We start from the raw sequence: 19,652 nt of genomic DNA, 5'->3' as shown, positions 1-19,652 counted from the left end.
CCAGGCTGAGCAATAGCAGATGGAATGAGATGGGGAGTCAGACTTGAACCCAGGTACTGGCCTCCCAAAGTGTCTCTTCACCACTGCCCCACAGGCGAGCAGAGTTGATAGCCAGGGAGCTGTAGGTGACTACCTTCTGAGTGCCCCAGGGATGCAGTATCCCGGGAATGAGGTCTGGGTAGCTCTGAATGAGTGAGATAGTCTCACTCCGTCTTTCAGTAAATTCCTCTCTCCCTTGTGACCCTTTGTTTACAGGAGATAAAAGGCAAATCAGAGTCCTCAAGGGGGCGGACTGGAAACCTTTCATATGCCTTCCTTAGCCTCGGGCTTCCAACTCCCATTCCTGTCCCACTCTGCATCCTGGAGCCCAGTGCACCCTGCCCGGGAACAGGCTGAAGGAACGATGGATGAGAAGGGAGTGGAGAACTCTGCTGCTGGTGGGGAAGGTAGGAAAGAGGTGGGACGGAGGACAGAGGTCTGCACGAGAGGACACAGGATTTGAAATATCGTGGAGGCCACTTTTATATTAAGGACATTGAAGAATCTTAAAGGTGTTTAACTTCTTTCTTTCTTTTTTAAGATTTATTTATTTTTTTTAAAAAGATTTATTTTATTTATTTGAAAGAGTTACAGAGAGAGGTAGAGACAGAGAGAGAGAGGTCTTCCATCCGCTTGTTCACTCCCCAGATGGCCGCAACCGCTGGAGCTGCGCCGATCCAAGGCCAAGAGCCAGGAGTCTCTTCAGGGTCTCCCACGCGGGTGCAGGGGCCCAAGGACTTGGGCCATCTTCTACTGTTTTCCCAGGCCGTAGCAGAGAGCTGAATCGGAAGAGGAGTAGCTATGACTAGAACCGGCGCCCATATGGGATGCCAGCGCTTCAGGCTAGGGGTTTAACCCATTGTGCCACAGTGCCGGCTCCAAGATTTATTTATTTTTAAATTTATTTGAAAGCCAGCGTCAGAGAGAGAGAGAGAGAGAGAGATCTTCCATCTGCTGGTTCACTTCCAAACAGGCTGCAAAGCCTGGGGCTGGTTGGGCCAGGGGAAAGCCAGGAGCTAGGATCCTCCTCCAGGTCTCCCACATGGGTGCAGGGGCCCAAGCACTTGGCCCTTTTCTGCTGCTTTCCCAGGTGCATTATTAGCAGGGAGCTGCATCAGAAGTGAAAGCACCCAGGTCTCAAACCAGCACCCATATGGGAAGCCTGGTGTCACGGGCAGCAGCTTTATCCACTGTGCCACAATGTGGCCCCAGGATCCCGACTTCTAATAGCATGGATTGGCTTTGTTTAGTCTAAGGACTTTGAATATAAGTGGAAAGTATATACTCTTTTGTGTCTGGATTCTTTCACTTGACATTTAGGGAGAGTCCCCTCTGTTCTCTGTTTAGCAATAGTTTTATTCATTGTCATTAATATGCCGCATCCATTATGCAGACATATCACAAGGTTGGGGCATTTCTGGTTTGGGTTTCTGTAAAGGATGCCCTAGGAGCATTATGTAAGCTTCATCTCCAGCATACGTTAGTAGAGGAGGTGCTGGCTCCTTGAACGAGCACTGGGTTAGCTTTAGTAGAGTCTTTTCCTGGTGGTGGCATTGTTACACTCCTAAGTATGAGCTCTCACAGGGTTGTAGGCAGCGAATGACCACACTCTCATTACAAAACATCCAAGGGTCCAAAACACAGCCATAAACAGGGAAAGTTGCCTGCTAATAAAGAACCACAAGCTGTATTGCATAACACAGATTTTAACACAAGTTTTCAGGTAATTGCATATTTTTTTAGATTTTTTTTAAAAAAGATTTTATTTATTTACTATTTGAGAGGTAGAGTTACAATGAGAGGGAGAGACAGAGAGAAAGGTCTTCCGTCCGCTGGTTCACTCCCCAAATGGCTGCAATGGCCGGAGCTAGGCTGATCCGAAGCCAGGAGCAAGGAGCTTCTTCTGGTCTCCCATGTGGGTGCAGGGGCCCAAGGACTTGGGCCATCTTCTGCTGCTTTCCCAGGCCATAGCAGAGAGCTGGATTGGGAGAGGAGCAGCCAGGACTAGAACCAGCGCCCAAATGGGATGCCGGCGCTGCAGGCAGAGTATTAATTTACTGCGCCACAGCGCTGGCCCCAATGTTTTTAGATTTTTAAAAAAGACTTATTTATTTATTTGAAAGTTAAGAGTTACACACAGAGAGAGGAGAGGCATAGAGAGAGAGAGGTCTTCTATCCGCTGGTTCACTCCCCAAACGGCCGCAACAGCTGGAGCTGTGCCGATCCGAAGCCAGGACTCAGGAGCTTCTTCCGGGTCTCCCACATGAGTGCAGGGGCCCAAGGACTTGGACCATCTTCTACTGTTTTCCCAGGCCATAGTAGAGAGTGGATCGGAAGTGGAGAAGCCGGGTCTCGAATTGGCGCCCCTATGGGATGCCGACACTTTAGGCCAGGGCATTAACCCACTGTGCCACAGCACTGGCCCTTTTAGCTTTTATTCTTTGTTTATTTAGCTTACTGAATTCTGTCTTCAGTTGATTGACCTTGTATTTTCTTCGAATAGTTGATTTCTTTTTTATTTTATTTTATTTTATTTTATTTTATTTTATTTTATTTTATTTTATTTTTTTGACAGGCAGAGTGGACAGTGAGAGAGAGAGAGACAGAGAGAAAGGTCTTCCTTTGCCGTTGGTTCACCCTCCAATGGCCGCCGCTGCAGCCGGCGCACCGCGCTGATCCGATGGCAGGAGCCAGGATCCAGGTGCTTTTCCTGGTCTCCCATGGGGTGCAGGGCCCAAGGACCTGGGCCATCCTCCACTGCACTCCCTGGCCACAGCAGAGAGCTGGCCTGGAAGAGGGGCAACCGGGACAGAATCCGGCGCCCCGACCGGGACTAGAACCCGGTGTGCCGGCGCCGCTAGGCGGAGGATTAGCCTAGTGAGCCGCGGCGCCGGCTGTTGATTTCTTTTTTTAAAATATTTTTAGATATTTATTTGAAACCCAGAGTGACAGAGCGGAAAGACAGATCTTCCATATACTAGTTAATTCCTCAAAATGTCTAAAACAGCCAGGCCTGGACTAGGCCGAACTGAGAGACAGGAATTCTATCGCGCTCTTACATGTGGTTGACAGGGATCCAAATACTTGGGCCATTATTTGTTGCCTTCCCAGGCACATTACCAAGGAGTTGGATCAAAAGATTGGACTTGAACTGACACTCTGATACAGGATGACGGCGTTCCAGGTGGTGGCTTAACCAGATGTGCTGCAATGTCAGCCCCTATACAGAAGATTTAGGTCTGTGCTCCAGTGGGGTTTTTGGGTCTGTGTTCAGCACAAGGGAACTTCAATCGTCTGGAAGTACCAGGACTTCTGGAGAATTGCCTTAGAGGAACCTAACAACAGTTAACTAGAATTTTTTTTTTTGGTGAAATTTATTTATTTCAAAGGCAAAAGTTACAGAAAAAGGAGGAGAGAGAGAATCTTCCATCTGCTGGTTCACTCCCCAAATGGGCTGCAACCCTCAGGGCTAGGCAAGGCTGAAACCAGAAGCCAGGAGCTTCTTCCAAGTCTCCCACATGGGAGCAGGGGCCCCAAGACTTGGGCCATCCTCTGCTGCTTTCCCAGGTGCATTAACTGGGAGCTGGATTGGAAATGGCGCATCGGGACTCGATCTGGAGCCTATACAGGATGTCAGCGCTGCAAGCAGCGGTTTTACCCACTAGGACACAATGCCAGCCCCTAACTAGCATTTTGAGGCTCATTTATCTTTAGATCCAGGGAGCAGGTTCAGGGACCAGAGGGTTCATGGGATTTGGAGAAGGCCAAGTATGGACAGCTGAGGTGAAAACAAGAGCTCTGGGGGCCGGCGCTGTGGTGTAGCAGGTAAAGCCGCCGCCTGCAGTGCCAGCATCCCATATGGGTGCTGGTTCGAGACCCAGCTGCTCCACTTCTGATCCAGCTCTCTGTGATGGCCTGGGAAAGCACTAGAAGATGGCCCAAGTGCTTAGGCCCCTGCTCCCACATGGGAGACCCAGAGGAAGCTCCTGGCTCCTGGATTCAGATTGGCCCTTCTCTAGCCGTTGTGGCCATCTGGGCAGTGAACCAGCGGATGGAAGACTTCTCTCTCTCTGCCTCTGCCTCTCTGTGACTCTGCCTTTCAAATAAATAAATCTTAAAAAAAACAAAACAAGGGGCCGGCACCGTGGCTCACTTGGTTAATCCTCCACCTGTGGTGCCGGCATCTGATATGGGCTCCGGTTCTAGTCCCGGTTGCTCCTCTTCTTGTCCAGCTCTCTGCTATGGCCTGGGAAGGCAGTGGAGGATGGCCCAAGTGCTTGGGTCCTGCACCTGCATGGGAGACCAGAAGGAAGTACCTGGCTCCTGGCTTTGGATCGGCGTAGCTCCCACCGTAGTGGCCATTTGGGGGTGAACCAATGGAAGGAGGACTTTTTTTTTTTTTTTTTTACAGGCAGAGTGGATAGTGAGAGAGACAGAGAGAAAGGTCTTCCTTTGCCGTTGGTTCACCCTCCAATGGCCACCGCGGCCAGCGCGTTGCGGCCGGTGCACCGCGCTGATCCGATGGCAGGAGCCAGGTGCTTCTCCTGGTCTCCCGTGGGGTGCAGGGCCCAAGCACCTGGGCCATCCTCCACTGCACTCCCTGGCCACAGCAGAGAGCTGGCCTGGAAGAGGGGCAACCAGGACAGAATCCGGCGCCTCAACCAGGACTAGAACCCAGTGTGCCGGCGCCGCTAGGTGGAGGATTAGCCTAGTGAGCTGCAGCATCGGCCTGGACTTTTCTCTTTGTCTCTCTCTCATTGTCTATAACTCTACCTGTCAAAACACACACACATACACACACAAAACAAGGGCTCTGAAGCCAGCCAGTTGTGTGTCCTGGGATGTCGCTTAACCTCTAGGAGACGCTGACCTCTCTTCTGTTAAAAGGGATCATATGTTAGCATTCAACAGAGCGGGGCTTTGAGCTATATTGGGGCTTGAATGCAGCACCTGGCACATAGGAAACCTTCAATCCTTGCAGCTCTTGTCAAGTGTGTCTGTCTGTGGCTACCCGGCAAGACAGAGCAAGCGGATGGTGAGGGTCAGGGCGGGTGGAATGGGCACAGCCTGGAACCGCCTGGAATACCACGAGAGCGTCCAGCTGCGGGAAGCCCGGTAAAGGTTTATGTATCTGAAAGGTAGAGAGTTACAGGGAGAGAGAGGAAAACAGAGGCCTCCCATCCTCTGCTTTACTCCTCAAATGGCCAAAATGGCCAAGGCTAGGCCAGGCCAAAGCCAGAAGCCAGGAACTCCAACCGAGTCTCCCACGTAGCTGGTAGGAGCCCAAGCACTTGGGTCGTCTTCCACTGGTTTTAGCAGGGAGCTGGATCAGAAGTAGAGCAGCCAAAACTCAAACTGGAGCCCTTTTAGGATGTTGGCATTGCTGGTGGCAGTTTAACCAGCTAAGCCACAATGCTAGCCCCTACGTGGGATTTTATTTTATTTTAAAGATTTATTTATTTGAAAGTCAGTTACACAGAGAGAGGAGAGGCAAAGAGAGAGAGAGAGAGGTCGGTTTTCCATCTGATCGTTCACTCCCTGGTGTGGCCGGAGCTGTGCTGATCTGAAGCCAGGAGCCAGGAGCTTCTTCCGGGTCTCCCACGTGGGTGCAGAGGCCCAAGCACTTGGGCCATCTTCTACTGCTTTCCCAGGCCACAGCAGAGAGCTGGATCTGAAGAGGTGCAGCCGGGACTAGAACTGGCGCCCATATGGGATGCCGGCAATGCAGGCTGGGGCTTTAACCTGCTGTGCCACAGCGCCAGCCCCAATAAACTGTTTAAAGAGACTCCAAAAAGAAGGTGTTGAGATCCTCATCCTGAATGGTGGAAATGAGTATGAAGAAGGCATGGATCCAGCGGCATTTAAGGGAGAAGCCCTGGATGATGGCTGGGACGGGAGTTGAGAGGAGCAAGCCTCTGTGTCATTACCTGCAGGGGTGAGGTGTGCACTGCTTTGGGTGGGATCTGCTTCTCCTCAGGAGCAAGTCAGAGTTTTGAGAATTCACTTATTCATGGTGGAATAATATTGGCTTCAAAAATATTTTAAAACAGTGTTAATACCCATTGTTAGGATGTTCCAAGGCGTTGGCGTTGTGGGGCAGCAGGTTAAGGCATGTTTTGCAATGCTGGCATCCTATATCGAGCACCTACTTGAACCTCGGCTGCTCTACTTCCAGTCCAGCTCCCTGCTAATGTGCCTGGGAAGGCAGTCAATGGAGTTCCTGGCTTCTGGCTTTGGCCTGGCTCAGCCCTGGCTGTTTTAAGCACTTGGTGAGTAAGCCAGTGGATGGAAGATCTCTTTCTGTCTCTCTTTTTGTAATTCTGTCTTCTGAATGTATAGATGGATAAATCTTAAAAAAAAAAAAAAAAGAAAGAAAGAAAGAAAATTTGCAACCATGTCGAATGTTTTCTGGCACACAGATAGGCCTTATAAAGTGCCTTGGGTATTTCAGGCTCTTATTTACTCAACAAGAGCCATATACCTTTAAGTCGCTTCCCCTCACTGACTGTCATCTGTCCTGGCTTCCTGTTTATCCTTCATTAGCGGAAGGGGCATGGCCAGAGCAGATGGCAGGCAGCGAGCCCTTCTCCATGACACCCATCTTTATCCTCCTCATCACTAGTTACAGGAAAACAATCCTTAGGCCTGGACAAAAAATAGTCAAAGCCCCAGCCAATTTCTTTAGGTCATTTAGAACCTTCGACTGTAATAGAAAGTTGTGAAAAGGATCCCAGAATGAAATTCTGTCACCTGAGACTAAGCTTTAGACTCAGGCAGACGCTATGAGGGCTCCAAGCCTCTCCAAGCCTGTGTTTCTTCACTGGGAAACGGAACTTTTGCAAATCCAAACTCAATTTCTTTTAGAAAGCATCCAGCCCTGTCCTTGACATTTTTCAAAAAGAATTAATTATTTATTTGAAGGGCACAATGAGAGAGAAGGAGAGACAGAGATTTTTCCATCCACTGATTCACTCCCCAAATGCCTTTAACAACTAAGGCTGAGCCTGGCTGAAGCCAGATGCCAGGAACTCCATCTGGGTCTCCCACGAGAGTGGCAGGGGCCCCAGCACTTGGGCCGTCTTCCACTGCCTTTTCATACACATTAGCAGGGAGCTGCATTGGAAGCAAAGCAGCTGGGACTCAAACTGGTGTTCCATCTACACAGGATGCCGGGAACACAGGCAGTACTTTAACCAGCTGTGCCACAGTCAGCGCTCCTCCTTTTTTTTTTTTTTATTTAAAGATTTACCTATTAATTTGAAATGCAGAGTGACAGAGAAGGAGAGACAGAGAGAGGGAGAGATCTTCCATCTGCCTGTTTATTCCCCAAATGCCCACAATATCCAGTGGTGGGCCAAGCCATATCTAGGAGCCAGGAACTCCATCTAGGATTTCCTACATGGGTGGTGGGGGCCCAAGCACTTGACCCAACTGCTGTCTCTATGGAAGCGATTTTAAGAAGCTAGATCTGAAGAGAGCAGCCAGGATTCCAGCACAGGATGCAGGCATCCCAAGCGGCAGCTTAACCCATGTGCAGCCCCACCCACTTCTGTAAGGGTTCTTTAACTCTACTAGCCAGTCTTCCCCTAGGCTGATTTTCAGAATGTAATCATAGCAGTCAAATCTTGTGCTCCAAGACCTCCAAGACGTCTGGCTGGTTTTAGAATGAAATGCACACACTTTTCCTGCAGTGTCTGTCCTGTCTCCCTGGCCCATTCACTGCCAGGCTTCCTCTCATCCTAGCAGCTCTAGCAGGCCCCTTGTGCCTCAGGCACAGGATGTGGGTTTCCTCAGGGCCTCTGCCTTTGCTGTTTCCCCTGCCCAGAGCACAGTTCCCCCAGGGATTCCCAAGGCTTGTCTCAGCTCACTTGCAACTCCTCCAGACGCCTTCCCTGCCCCGTCACTGTAAAATGACAGTCTCTGCACCTCTTGTCCTATTTTGCTCTCTCCCTTACTTTTATTTTTATATTAAGGTCTATTTTTCCTTATTTGTTTATTGTCTATTTTCATAAACTATTGCATGAAGACATGACCATTGTGTCCCAGCACAGGATAGGTGCTTGTTCAATGAGTGAGTGAGTGAATGAATGAACGCGTTCGCTCTTTTCCTGAAGATCCTTCTATGACTCCAAAGTGCGTGGGATGTGGATCAAGGGGAAGGGAGCTAGCAGGAGACTCCTTTGTATTCCCACAGCCTGGGGATTACTCGATAGATATGTACAGAGTGTGAACGCTAACCTAGGCACTGGAGATACTTCTGATGGTGAACAAACAAAGCATTTTTATGGAGTTTGAGAATTAAAGAGGAAGACAGATACTTAGAAGTACTTCAAGAATGGGGGAGGCATGCAAAATGAAAGTGGTGTGGACCATGAAGAAGAGGTACATGGTTTTATAGGTTGGTTATATAAATGTCCTTCCTCAAATTCTCCTTGGAGCCAGTCTTTCCATCTTACTGGTTTCCGTGTTAATGAGTTGAGTAAACTATGACATGTATTCATTCTACCTGGTATAAAATCTTATTTTAAAAGTGTTTTGAAGATTATTTTATCATGCATGATAAATATTCCCATAAATATGGGAATATAAATACAAATATACAAATATAAATATTCCCAAACATATTCCCACAAAATAATTGACGTTTCAGCTGGACATTTCAGCTGCATTTCTCTTAGAGTTTCAGGCTTAGCTCGGGGCCCTTTTCCATGTTGCCCTGAGGAGGCTGGAGCTGCTCAAAATGTAAGAGGCAGGACTTTCATCATTGCTCATGTCTTTGTTTATTTTAAATATTTGCCTGTATGTTCTTTCTGTGTTCTGCCTTGAAAACTTGTTTTCAATTACACAAGTAATATATAAATGCATCCCATATTCTTGGTATGAAATATCTAAAATATGGGTCCGGCATTGTGGCATAGCAGGTGAAGCCACTGCCTGTGACACTGGCGTCCCATATGGGCACCAGTTTGTGTCCGGCTGTTAAACTTCCAATCCAGTTCCCTGCTAATGTGCTTGGGAAAGGCGGTGGAAGATGGCCCAAGTGCTTGTGCCCCCATACCCATGTGGGAGACTCTGACAAAACTCGGGCTCCTGGCTTCCGATCAGCCCAGCTCCAGATATTGTGGCCATTTGGGGAGTGAAACAGCCGATGGAAGACCTTGCTTTCTGTCTCACCCTCTCTCTGTAACTTTCAAATAAATACATCTAGTTAAAAAAATGAATATCTAATATAGTACTGGAAAAGAAAAGTTCTCCTTCCTCCTATTCTAATACTTTTCTCCTCCCAGTATGTCATCAGTTATTTTGTAAACATTTTTTGGTGCAGTTATGTACACACACAAACATATACACTTTTCTGTTGTTTAGTTGCCATAAATGGGATGATATTGAAATATTGAAACAAAGGAACTGCAGTTTGCTTCTTCTGTTAATGATATTCCTGTGCAATCTTTTATTACCAACATAAATAGACTTAGGTATGTCTTAACTATTGTGTTCTATTCTCAATAGTTTATTTCACTAGGGCTCCACATTCAAGTTCCAATTTTTGTTCTTCTTATAACTCTGAAATAAACTTCTTGCCCATGTGGCTTTTTGTACACATTAACTAGTATTTCTTTGGGATGAATATCCACAAGTGGAATTCCCTATCTAGTGCATGAAATACGGTAACATTCTTGTTTCCCTGATTATTAGAGAAGTGGAGGATTTTTTAGTGTTTATAAGCAGATTACTGTGTACTGTTTAGTCATTCGCTATTAAATTCAGTTTTTTTGTTGTAGTTCTTTATTCTGAATATTGATTCTTTGTGAATAAGTTTAAAATATTTTATCTATCCAGTCTTTTGCTTGTAAAAGATAAGCAAGGTAAAAATAACCTTGTTCCGGGCCAAAAGCAGTTGCCTGTGACACCAGCACATATGGGCACCGGTTCGAGTCCCAGCTGCTTCACTTCCCATCCAGCTCCCTGCTGATGCACCTGGGAAAGCAGCGGAAGATGGCCCAAATGCTTGGAGCCCTGCCACCCTCCTGAGAGACCCAGATGGAGTTCCAGGCTCCTGGCTTCTGCCCGGACTTTGCCGCCATTTGGGGAGTGATCTAGCAGGATGGAAGATCTCTTTCTCTCCCTCTCAGAGTAAATAAATCTTCAAATAAATATAAATTTAAAAAAAGTTACGTCTGTTATAAAATTAAAGATATTAGGATATTTTATACATGTAGAACACTGTAGGACAAAAAGAAGTCATTTTAAAAACGGCTTGTGCAAGAGCGATTAGGTCTGCACCTGCGGAACTCAGGTGAGGCGTCGTCGCCTCCTCCGAAGCCCCGCCCCCAGGGCTCCGCCCCGGGGCCTGTTCGGCTGCCCCTGCCACATCAGGGGGACCAGGTGGGTCGCGCTCGTGACGGGCGCGCGTGACGCAGTGGGGGGCGGGTCTGAGAAGCAGGATGCGCGGGGATAGGGTGGTAGGTTCGCGCGGAAGGGGCGGGTCGGGTCAGGGGGCGGGGCTTAGAGAGCTGGTCGTGGGGCCGGGCTTCCGCGTGCGTTGGTCTGGCGGGCGAGAGCGTGCAGCGGGGGTGTGCCTGGCGGGTGGGGTGGAGCCAGCTGGGGGGCGGTGCGGCGCGCGGCCTAACGGCGGCGGCGGCGGCGGCGGCACGAGCGGTGGGGTTGAGAGCTCGGAGGCTGCAGGTCCCGCGTCCGCGCCTGCGAGGCACCCGGGCCGCTGGCCGAGGCGAGCGGCGTGCGGCCGGTGGCGCTCGGCGATGGTGGGCGTTCCTGGAGCGGCCTTTCAGCGTAAGCGGCGCGGGAAGGCGGGCGGCTGAGGGGGGCGTGTGAGGGGCCTGTAGCGCCACAGGCGCGAGGCTCCCCGGAGGGCCCCCCGGCGCGAGACCGGCACGGGGAAACTGAGGCCCGAGGCAGGGCGGCAGATCCAAGGTCACGCGGCGGGCCGGGCCTCGCCGGCGCTTCCTGTGGCGCGGAGGGCTCGGGCTCGCGGTGCGAGTGCGGCCGTGGGCCCCGCGGCCTCGGAGCCCGGGCCGGGCCGGCGTCCGTGTACTTGCCGGCGGACAAGTATTGTTTTGTTCTCCTGGCGCAGGGGCCACCGAGCCCGGCTCCTCAGCGTTACACCCGCCCGGTGTTCAGCGTGTGGTGGTGGGTGTTGCGGGAGGCGAGGATGGCCCCTCGGACGGCCTGTTGAGCGCAGGCTCGAGGGGTCGGACTGCCCGGGTTCGCGCCCCGGCTTCCCCAGGGAGGGTCCGTGACCTTGCCTCCCCCGGGGCCTCAGTTCCCCCGTCCGGAAAATGGAGATGCAGTGAGCGTTCCGTTCGTCCGCCGTGGAGCCTGGGCTCACTGGGCCAGGAGAAGGCTCCTCACAGCCCCTGGCACACATGCGAGCGTGAAAATTGTTGTTATTGTTATCGCGGTTTACTCATCTCTCCGGGGTGCGCCTCACTCGAAAAAGTCCGAAATCGGGCTCTGCTTGTGCGTTTTGGATTTTATTTTGTCGGCGGTTGGGCTTGCTCTGGGATCCAATTGTTCTTACCTCCTTTTCGCCATTCCAGTTTTGATCTGGTGTTTCTCCTAGAATTGAGATCCTTGGGGGGAGGGGTGGTATCTTAATAAGAACAATAAAATTTTAATTGTTTCTCGTTATAATAGCAGTAGTAGCCAACATTTGGTGAGCACCAGGCATTTTGTACTCTATTCATTTAATATTTATTAAAACATCTCTTAAGTAAAATGGATCATTTTATGCTCTGGGAAGATGGGCAGCAAACAAGAACTGGGGCTTTGAGTTTAGTTGGGAGAGGCTAGAGGCTCAGCTCAGTGAAAGGAATCCTAAATCTGGGACAACCTAAATCAGTGCATTTGAGTATGCCCATTTTGCAGAGGATGAAACTGAGGACAGGTTATGTTCTAGCTCTGCACAACTCATAAAAGCTGGGCTTTGCGTAGCTTTCTTCTCTTTTGTTTGGCATCCATTAAGTGTTGGATTGAAGAAATACAAAAAAAGTAGATGCACTCAGCGAATGCCTGTTCATATTTAATTAAGTCTGCTCTTGCTGCTCTGGATGGCTTGATCCATTCCTCTTGGAGCCATGGAGGGGCAAGCAGGTGATCCCTTAGGTCTGACAAAAGTGCACACTGTAAATATTGTGAAAAGGACCTTTTACCTGAACTTAAATTTATGTCCAAATCTCTTTACTGTAGTCTTCAGTTTAAAATATGCCTGAAAGTACAACTTTGGCTTCTGTTACATAACTAAGTTTTTTTTTTTTTTTTTTTTTTAGTTTTCCTGTGAGATTCTCTATTATATTCCTAGGCAGTGTGCTTAGTATGCTTCTTGTTTTAATCTGGAAGCAAATAGTAAGTTGCATTAAAATGGAGTGGTAATGAGAGGGCTTTTTTCAGCGAGGTTCTCAAGGAGCAGTGAGGTTCACGTATTGCTAAACACTGGGCTCTGTGCTGACCTAGGGCTTGCAAGACACAGATGAGTAAGACCAGGGTTTTGCCTCCAAAGCTTACCCATGGCCTTGATGGGCTAATGTTTTTAACTGATGTGCTGGGGAGAGAATGTAGGAAGGAACTTGGTCCTAGGTTCAGTGCTTTAGTCCTTGAATCCGAGTCCCTGGGGAAGTCGTTTAGAACTGTGTCCTCAAGTATTTTAGTGTTTATTCCATCAGTAAATAGGATTGCATATGTACATACAACATGTGGATGTTTCAAATTACAGTTACAGTGTGCCTATACATAATACGCTGTATTACAGAAGAGTGAACTAAAATAAGTGTTAGAAGTTCCAACATTTTCTTGCCTTATCTCATTTTATGACTACCTCTTGGGATAGAGATCAGTGATCCTGTAGTGGTACCATCCCTTCAACTCATTAGGCCTGTTACTCCGGGGGAAAAAAAAAAGGAATCTGTTCAGTAGAGTGAGTGCAGTGGTTTAGGTTGAAATTCTAAACTTCTAAAATTAATTTCTTGCAGTTGTACGTAGGTTGAAATCCTGGGGTCCGATTCTTCTAAGCTTTGAGGCTTTGGGCACGTTGCTTAGCCATTCAGTGCACTTCATTTTCCTCATCTGTAAATTGAGATCATGAGGTTTTCTACCTCATTTGCCGACTAGTGCCTGTATGTGTTAATATGACATGTTATATGTAAATAGCTTAAACAGTGCTTGACATACTGTTGTGGGTGCTGTTAGTAGCTGAGCTTACCAGAATGACTTAGAATCTCAGTCTAGTAGGGACCCTGAAGGATAAGAGAGCAATGATAAAGCACTTTTAAGTGCTTTAAGCAAGGCTTTTGGGAATGCAGAGGAGGTGCAATTAATTGTTCTTTGAGGGTCTAAGTAAGGTTTAGGTAAGGAGGTGACATGAATTAGGCCTTGATGGGGAAGAGAGGCTTTTTCCAGGAGGAGGGGGGGGTGAATCTTACTGCGTAAGGGTATAGAGTCTGCAAACTGGGAGGCTGTTGAGGGCTTGGTGAGTATTTCCACATTCTGGACCTACGAGAGACCTGAGTGAAGCTGATATACCTCGTTCATAGAATAACAGTTCTGGCAGGAGTTGTGCCAGGCAGGGGCCAGATGGCAAGGAAGCCTGTTCAGAGCTTTTCACAGCACTGCTGCTCTGTGCTCTGTGGCACTTACCTCCTTCTGTCTACCTCATTATCTAAGAATATAAGCTAGACTATAAACTCCTTGTGGGTTGTGATATAATCTGCATTTTTGTCATTTTACTTTGCCTGGGAAGGTGAGTGGGAGGTCAGTAAGTGTGGAAAGGTATGTAAGTCATTGGCCCTTCAAGGAAGTCCAAACAGTTGAGGGATGGTAAATGACCATATTTATTCATGAGAAACTTGGTTACAAATCTTTTATAGTAGGTAAGTCCTATGCATAACTATTCAAAAGGCATGAGAATTAGTCTGTGTTCAGGAACCTTTTCTTTATCTAGCATTTACCTATTAGGTTACAGAAGACAGGCGAAAGTGTACCAGAAAGACTTGCCTGTGTTCTGCCAGGCGCCTCTCCACCTGTCCTCCCTGTATTCTCTGCCCTGGTGAGCTGACTTACCTCCAGGTCCTGTATCCATAGGCTTCGTTCCCCTCTAGGGTGACGACTTTGTTTCCTTGCTCCCTTCCTATTGGTGTCCCTAGCTGACTCTGCCTTGATTCCAGGTCACTGCTTCTCTGGAGGTGGTCCTCTACCTCACTCCTTTTAAGACTCAAAAAGTGTTTTGTTCCTTAACCTTGTTTTAGTTCCCCTATTAAACCTTCCTTGGAATATGCCATCTCTCCTGCTGGGACCCTAACTGAAGCTTCTAACCTTGTCCATAGGATTTTTCAGTCAAAGCTTACTCATATGATTGACTGAGTCCTTGGTGCATAACCAGTTTAAAAGCAGCAAAACAGATGGGGAGGAGAGAGGCTCTCCCCGGTAGGCATACTGACAATGGAAGGTAAGGTCTTGTCCTCTCCTGAGGTCCTGCCTGCTGTGCCACATGGTTGTATTTAGTCCTTCCCACAACCCTGCTGGTGGATAAGAACCAAAAATTGGAGTAGAACTAAAGGCACCATAATCTAGCCCCAGTTACTTTTGAGGCGAATGGTCTTATGTGCTTCCAGGCAGGCAGTGTTCTTAATGGTCATGTAATCAGGACTAGTTAAATTGCACTAAGTAGACTAATTTCGTTTAAAAGCTGGGGAGATGTCCATACATGAGGCAGCTTGTTTGGCATAACAGAAAAAGCAGAGCTTGAAGTCAGGCTTTGGATTTGAGACCCAATTCTACAGGGAAGTTTTTTTGTTTTAACCTGAAAGTAATGTGTTTATTTCACTTAAAGGCTTAAAGATAAATGAGGTAATTCCTACCTCATAGCAGTAATGACTGGTGTTGGAGTTAAGGGGGAGAGAAGCAATGCTTATAGTTACCTTTTCCTTGTTTCTTTTCTTTCAAGGGGGAGACATTGTCTAATATTCTTCACTCCTCCATCATCCCCCATATCTATGCCCCTTTGCAGAGTTGAATGAAGTTAGATGAAGGCTTTGAGAGTAATATTGCTACAAAATCCATTATTAAATACTGTCTTCGTGTTAATTTAGAACTTGTGTTTCAGTACTCATGTGTAGAATGGTGTATATTTTTCTGTTTTTTTTTTTTTTTTTTTTAATGAAGATTTATTTATTGGAAAGGTCAGGTGACACAGAAAGAGGGAGAGACAGAGAGATCTTCCATCTTCAGGTTCGCTCCCTCAAATGACCATAACAGCCAGGGCTGGGCCAGGCTGAAGCCAGGAGCAGGGAACTCCACCCAGGTTTCCTGAGTTCCCATGTGGGTGGCAGGGACTCAAATACTTGAGCTATCATCTGCTGCTTCCCAGGTGCGTTAGCAGGGAGCTGAATTGGAAATGGTGTTCTAGACTTGAACCAGTACTCTCATATAGGATGTAAATGTCCCAAATGGTAGTTTAACCTGCTTTGCCACAACATCTGCACTAAGTGTTTCTGTTAGTAACGAAGTTATCCTTTGACTATGGTTGTTTGAGTTTGGAGTTAATTAAATTGAATCGTGTCTTGGATACTTGAAGTGATTTTTTTTCTTCACTGACTTATCTATAAATTTATACTTGCTTGGAACCAACTGGATTTCCCATATACAGGTAAATTTAAAAATAAGCAGGAGGAAAAATCAAAGCAGAAGTGGATGTTCAGCCTAGCAGCTAAGACACTTGCATTCCATATTGGAGTTCTATTGGGGTTCTATGCCTGGCTCTGGCTCCTGATTCCAGCTTCCTGATAATGCAGTTTCTGGGAGGTATTGATGGGTGATGACTCAAGGAAGTCCCTACAACCTCCTGGGTGACCTGGATTGAGTTCCTGGCTCTTGGCTTTGATCTGGCCCAGCCATGCCCATTACGAGCATTTTCTTAGAGAACCAGCAGATAGGAGCATGCTTTCTCTCTGCCTCTCAGAAATAAGCACAGATTGACTTTAAGCTTATGTTAAGTCTGTTGTGTAAGATCTATGAATCCAGGTTTTATGATCAGTTATTTGAATTTAATGAATAATGTATAATGAATGAATGCAACATTAGGATCAAAGTGAGTTAATTTACTAAGCTCTTTTAAACAATTTTTAATTTTTTTAATTCACTAAGTTTATAGCTCTTTCAGAGTAAGGAAAATAGAGAGTGGTGGGGGAGTAGAGTTTATTGCCTGTCAGTTTTATCCTCATTCCTTAGTCTTAGAATTTTTTTTTTTTCAAAGATTCATTGATTTATTTATTTGAAAGGCAAAGCAACAGAGAATAAGAGAGAGAGAGAGGTGGAGATTTTTCATACTTTGGTTCACTCTCCAAATGTCTCCAAGAACTGAATCTGAGCCAGGCCCAAGACAGGAGCCTGGGACTCTGGGTCCCTCATGTGGATGGCAGATCCCCAAACACTTGGGCTATCTTCTGTTTTCCCATGTGCAGTAGCAAGAAACTGGATCAGAAGTGGAGTACCTGTGACTTTAAATCAACACTCTTATACTGTAACACAACATTGGCCCTTAGAGTATTGTTTTGAACCTCATTATAGAAAGTGATAGCTGAATTATCAACAGTAGCGTGTTTAAAAGTTTGTAGAAAAGTGGAATTAAAAGATAATGCGTATTTCCCATTAACTTTTTGAACCGTCTCTTATTTCAGATCCCTGAAAGCTTAAAGGCTAATGAGGAAGACTCTGCCCTTCTCTCCTTTTTTTTTTTTTTTTTTTTAAGATTTATTTATTTATTTGAAAGGCAGAGTTACGGAGAGCCGGAGAAAAAGAAGAGACTTCCATCTGCTGGTTCAGTCCCTAAACGGCCGCAACGGCCAGAGCTGAGCCCATCCAAAGCTAGGAGCCAGGAGCTTCTTCCAGGTCTCCCATGCGGATGCAGGGGCCCAAGGACTTGGGTCATCTTCCATTGCTTTCTCAGGCAATAGCAGAGAGCTGGATTGGAAGTGGTGCAACAGGACTTGAACCAGTGTCCATACAAGATGCAATGCAGGCAGCAGCTTTACCTGCTGTGCCACAGGGCTGGTCCCTCCTCTTGCCATTTTTAAAAATTGTTATTGGACCCCTGTTTTGCATGGGGGACCCAGAAGAAGCTCCTAGCTTTGGATTGGCCCAGCTTTGGCCATTGCAGCCATCTGGGGAGTGAACAAGCAGATGGAAGACCCCTCTTATCTCTTTCTCTCTCTTTCTCCCCCTCTCCCTCTCTCTCTACCCCCTCCCTTTCCCCTCTCCCTCTGTAATTCTGCCTTTCAAATCTTTAAAAAAATTATTTTTAAAAAGTTAAATTTCCTTAGCCTGCACCGCGGCTCACTAGGCTAATCCTCTGCCTTGCGGCGCCGGCACACCAGGTTCTAGTCCCGCTCGGGGCGCCGGATTCTGTCCCGGTTGCCCCTCTTCCAGGCTAGCTCTCTGCTGTGGCCAGGGAGTGCAGTGGAGGATGGCCCAAGTGCTTGGGCCCTGCACCCCATGGGAGACTAGGATAAGTCCCTGGCTTCTGCCATCAGATCAGCACGGTGTGCCGGCTGCAGCGCGGCGGCCATTGGAGGGCCGTTGCAAAGGAAGACCTTTTTCTCTGTCTCTCTCTCTCACTGTCCACTCTGCCTGTCCAAAAAAAAAAAAAAAAAAGTTAATTTCCTGGGGCCGGCTCTGTGGCATAGTGGGTAAAGCTGCTACCTGAAGTGCCAGCATTCCATATAGGCAATGGTTCCATTCCTGGCTGCTCCGCTTCTGATCCTGCTCTCTTCTATGGCCTGGAAAAGCAGTAGAAGATGGCCCAAGTCCTTGGGCTTCTGCACCTGCAGGGGAGATTGGGAAGAAACTCCTGGCATCAGATCGGCACAGCTCTGGCCGTTGTAGTCATCTGGGGAGTGAACCAGTGGACGGAAGACCTCTCTCTCTTTCTCTCTCTCGCTGCTTCTGCCTCTCTGTAACTCTGCCTCTCAAATAAATAAATAAATATTTAAGAAAAAAAAGTTAACTTACTATTTGAAAGGTAGAGCAAGAGAGAGAGAGACTTTCCATCCCCTGGTTCACTCTCCGAATGCCCACAACAGCAGGGACTGGGTCACATGGAAGCCAGGAGCCAAGAACTGCATCTAGGCCTCCCATGTAGGTGGCAGGGACCCAAAAATTTGGGGCCATCTTCTGCTGCTTTCCCAGGTACAAGAACAGGGAGTTGGATTGTAAGCAGACCAACCAGGGCTTGAATTGGCCCTCTGATATGGGATATACCACACTGCCTTCCCCCTCCCCCTTCCCCCTTTTTTAAATGAACAGAGACACAGAGAAAGTTTCTCTCTGCTGGTTCACTCTCCACATGCCCACAGTGGGCAGGGATGGGCCTAGGGCAGAGCCAGGAGTACAGTTCAGATCTGTGTGTGTGTCAGGGACCCAACTCTTCCAGCTATCACTGCTGCTTCCCAAGCTCTGGTTTAGCAAGAAGCTGGGTTCAGGAGCTTGAGCTGATAACTGAACTCAGGCACCCTTGTGGGACATGGGTGCATGAACTGGTAGACTCCCATCTCCACTGGTTATTGTTTATTTTTTGGTAAGGTTATCAAGGAGAGGGCCTCAGTACTGCTGTGCTGATAGGGCACATGTGCAGTATGAACTGGTGTATGTACCTGTGACAGATCTTGTTTCTGGGTTTTATTATGGCTGGTTAAGTTGCTTTTACTTCTGTGTGGTTTCTGTCTCAGGCCTCTTGAAGGCCTTGAGACTGAAATTACAGAGGTTGGGATACCATAAATTAAGCTTTCTGAATGAGTCAGTAGCAGATATGTCAACCAAATATGATTTTTTAGTCCAGTTGAATTCTTTAAAAAAAAAGTCTGCTGCGTTTTCATGCTTGGTGTCTTTTCACCTCTATCACTCATCTCATGTAATTCTTAGAACCACTTTTTCTGATGAAGAACTAAGGGCTAGAGAAGTTCAGTGAATTGCTGAAGGTTGTAGAATAAATAGTAAGCACACTCTTCAAACCTGATTCCATATTGGTGTCAAGTTCATTCATTATACATTGAGATCAATGTCCAAAACCCACTGTTTCTTGCCATGACATGGCTACTTTTTGACTAGAGTGACTGGAAGTCTTTAGAACTATGCTCCAGAGGAGTCCAGAGCTCCCTGACATACTTGATTTCCCATCATCTTTTTTTTTTTTTTTAAAACAACTTTTCCTCCCCCTAACAACTCTTAAAAGTGTCATAGGAAGTGGGATGATTTAAAAAGATGGTTGTATTGGATCTTGCTCAGGGGTATCCTAAATTGGCCTTAGAGATGAATTTAAAAAGGAAAAAAAAAAAGCAACAGAAACTCTCAACAGCCTTTACCAATTCATCCCATATGTTTTCTCATCTTAGCAGTGAGGCAGATGATGGCAGTGAACATCAAAATCCCAAGAAATGTCCGTGCTAATTTTGCTTTGCTCTATGAGGAGCTGTCAAATATGGATCATCAAATGTTGTATATGGACTGTGCAGTGAAACTCAGCACTGTGACTCTTTCAGATTACTTTTGCCCCTCAATTTTGTATTGCAGTAATGAAAGGCAGAAATCAAAGCAGAATTTGGAATAAC

The 19,652-nt window shown here is 47.2% G+C and overlaps 1 protein-coding gene across 5 annotated transcripts in view; it reads left to right on the top strand.

Annotated features, from left to right (window-relative positions):
• The first annotated feature begins 260 nt into the window (after window positions 1–260).
• The window catches only part of CBFA2T2 (CBFA2/RUNX1 partner transcriptional co-repressor 2), a 130,492-nt gene continuing 111,100 nt past the window's right edge, over window positions 261–19,652 (top strand). The window contains exon 1 of one of the 5 annotated variants that reach the window (XM_089308114.1): window positions 261–446. In XM_089308114.1, the coding sequence (XP_089164240.1) occupies window positions 308–446 (139 nt within the window). In that variant the 5' untranslated portion in view covers window positions 261–307. Of the gene's footprint in view, window positions 447–10,616; window positions 10,831–19,652 lie in introns of those variants that run through there. The other 4 variants (XM_089308113.1, XM_089308115.1, XM_051846164.3 and 1 more) reach the window with 4 other exon arrangements.

Source organism: Oryctolagus cuniculus, chromosome 11 (genome assembly GCF_051225735.1).
Source record: "Oryctolagus cuniculus isolate XC-2025 breed Fujian yellow rabbit chromosome 11, ASM5122573v1, whole genome shotgun sequence".
NCBI lineage: Eukaryota > Metazoa > Chordata > Mammalia > Lagomorpha > Leporidae > Oryctolagus > Oryctolagus cuniculus.
Note: the sequence above shows the minus strand (reverse complement) of the source record. Positions and strands in the feature narration are given on the sequence as shown.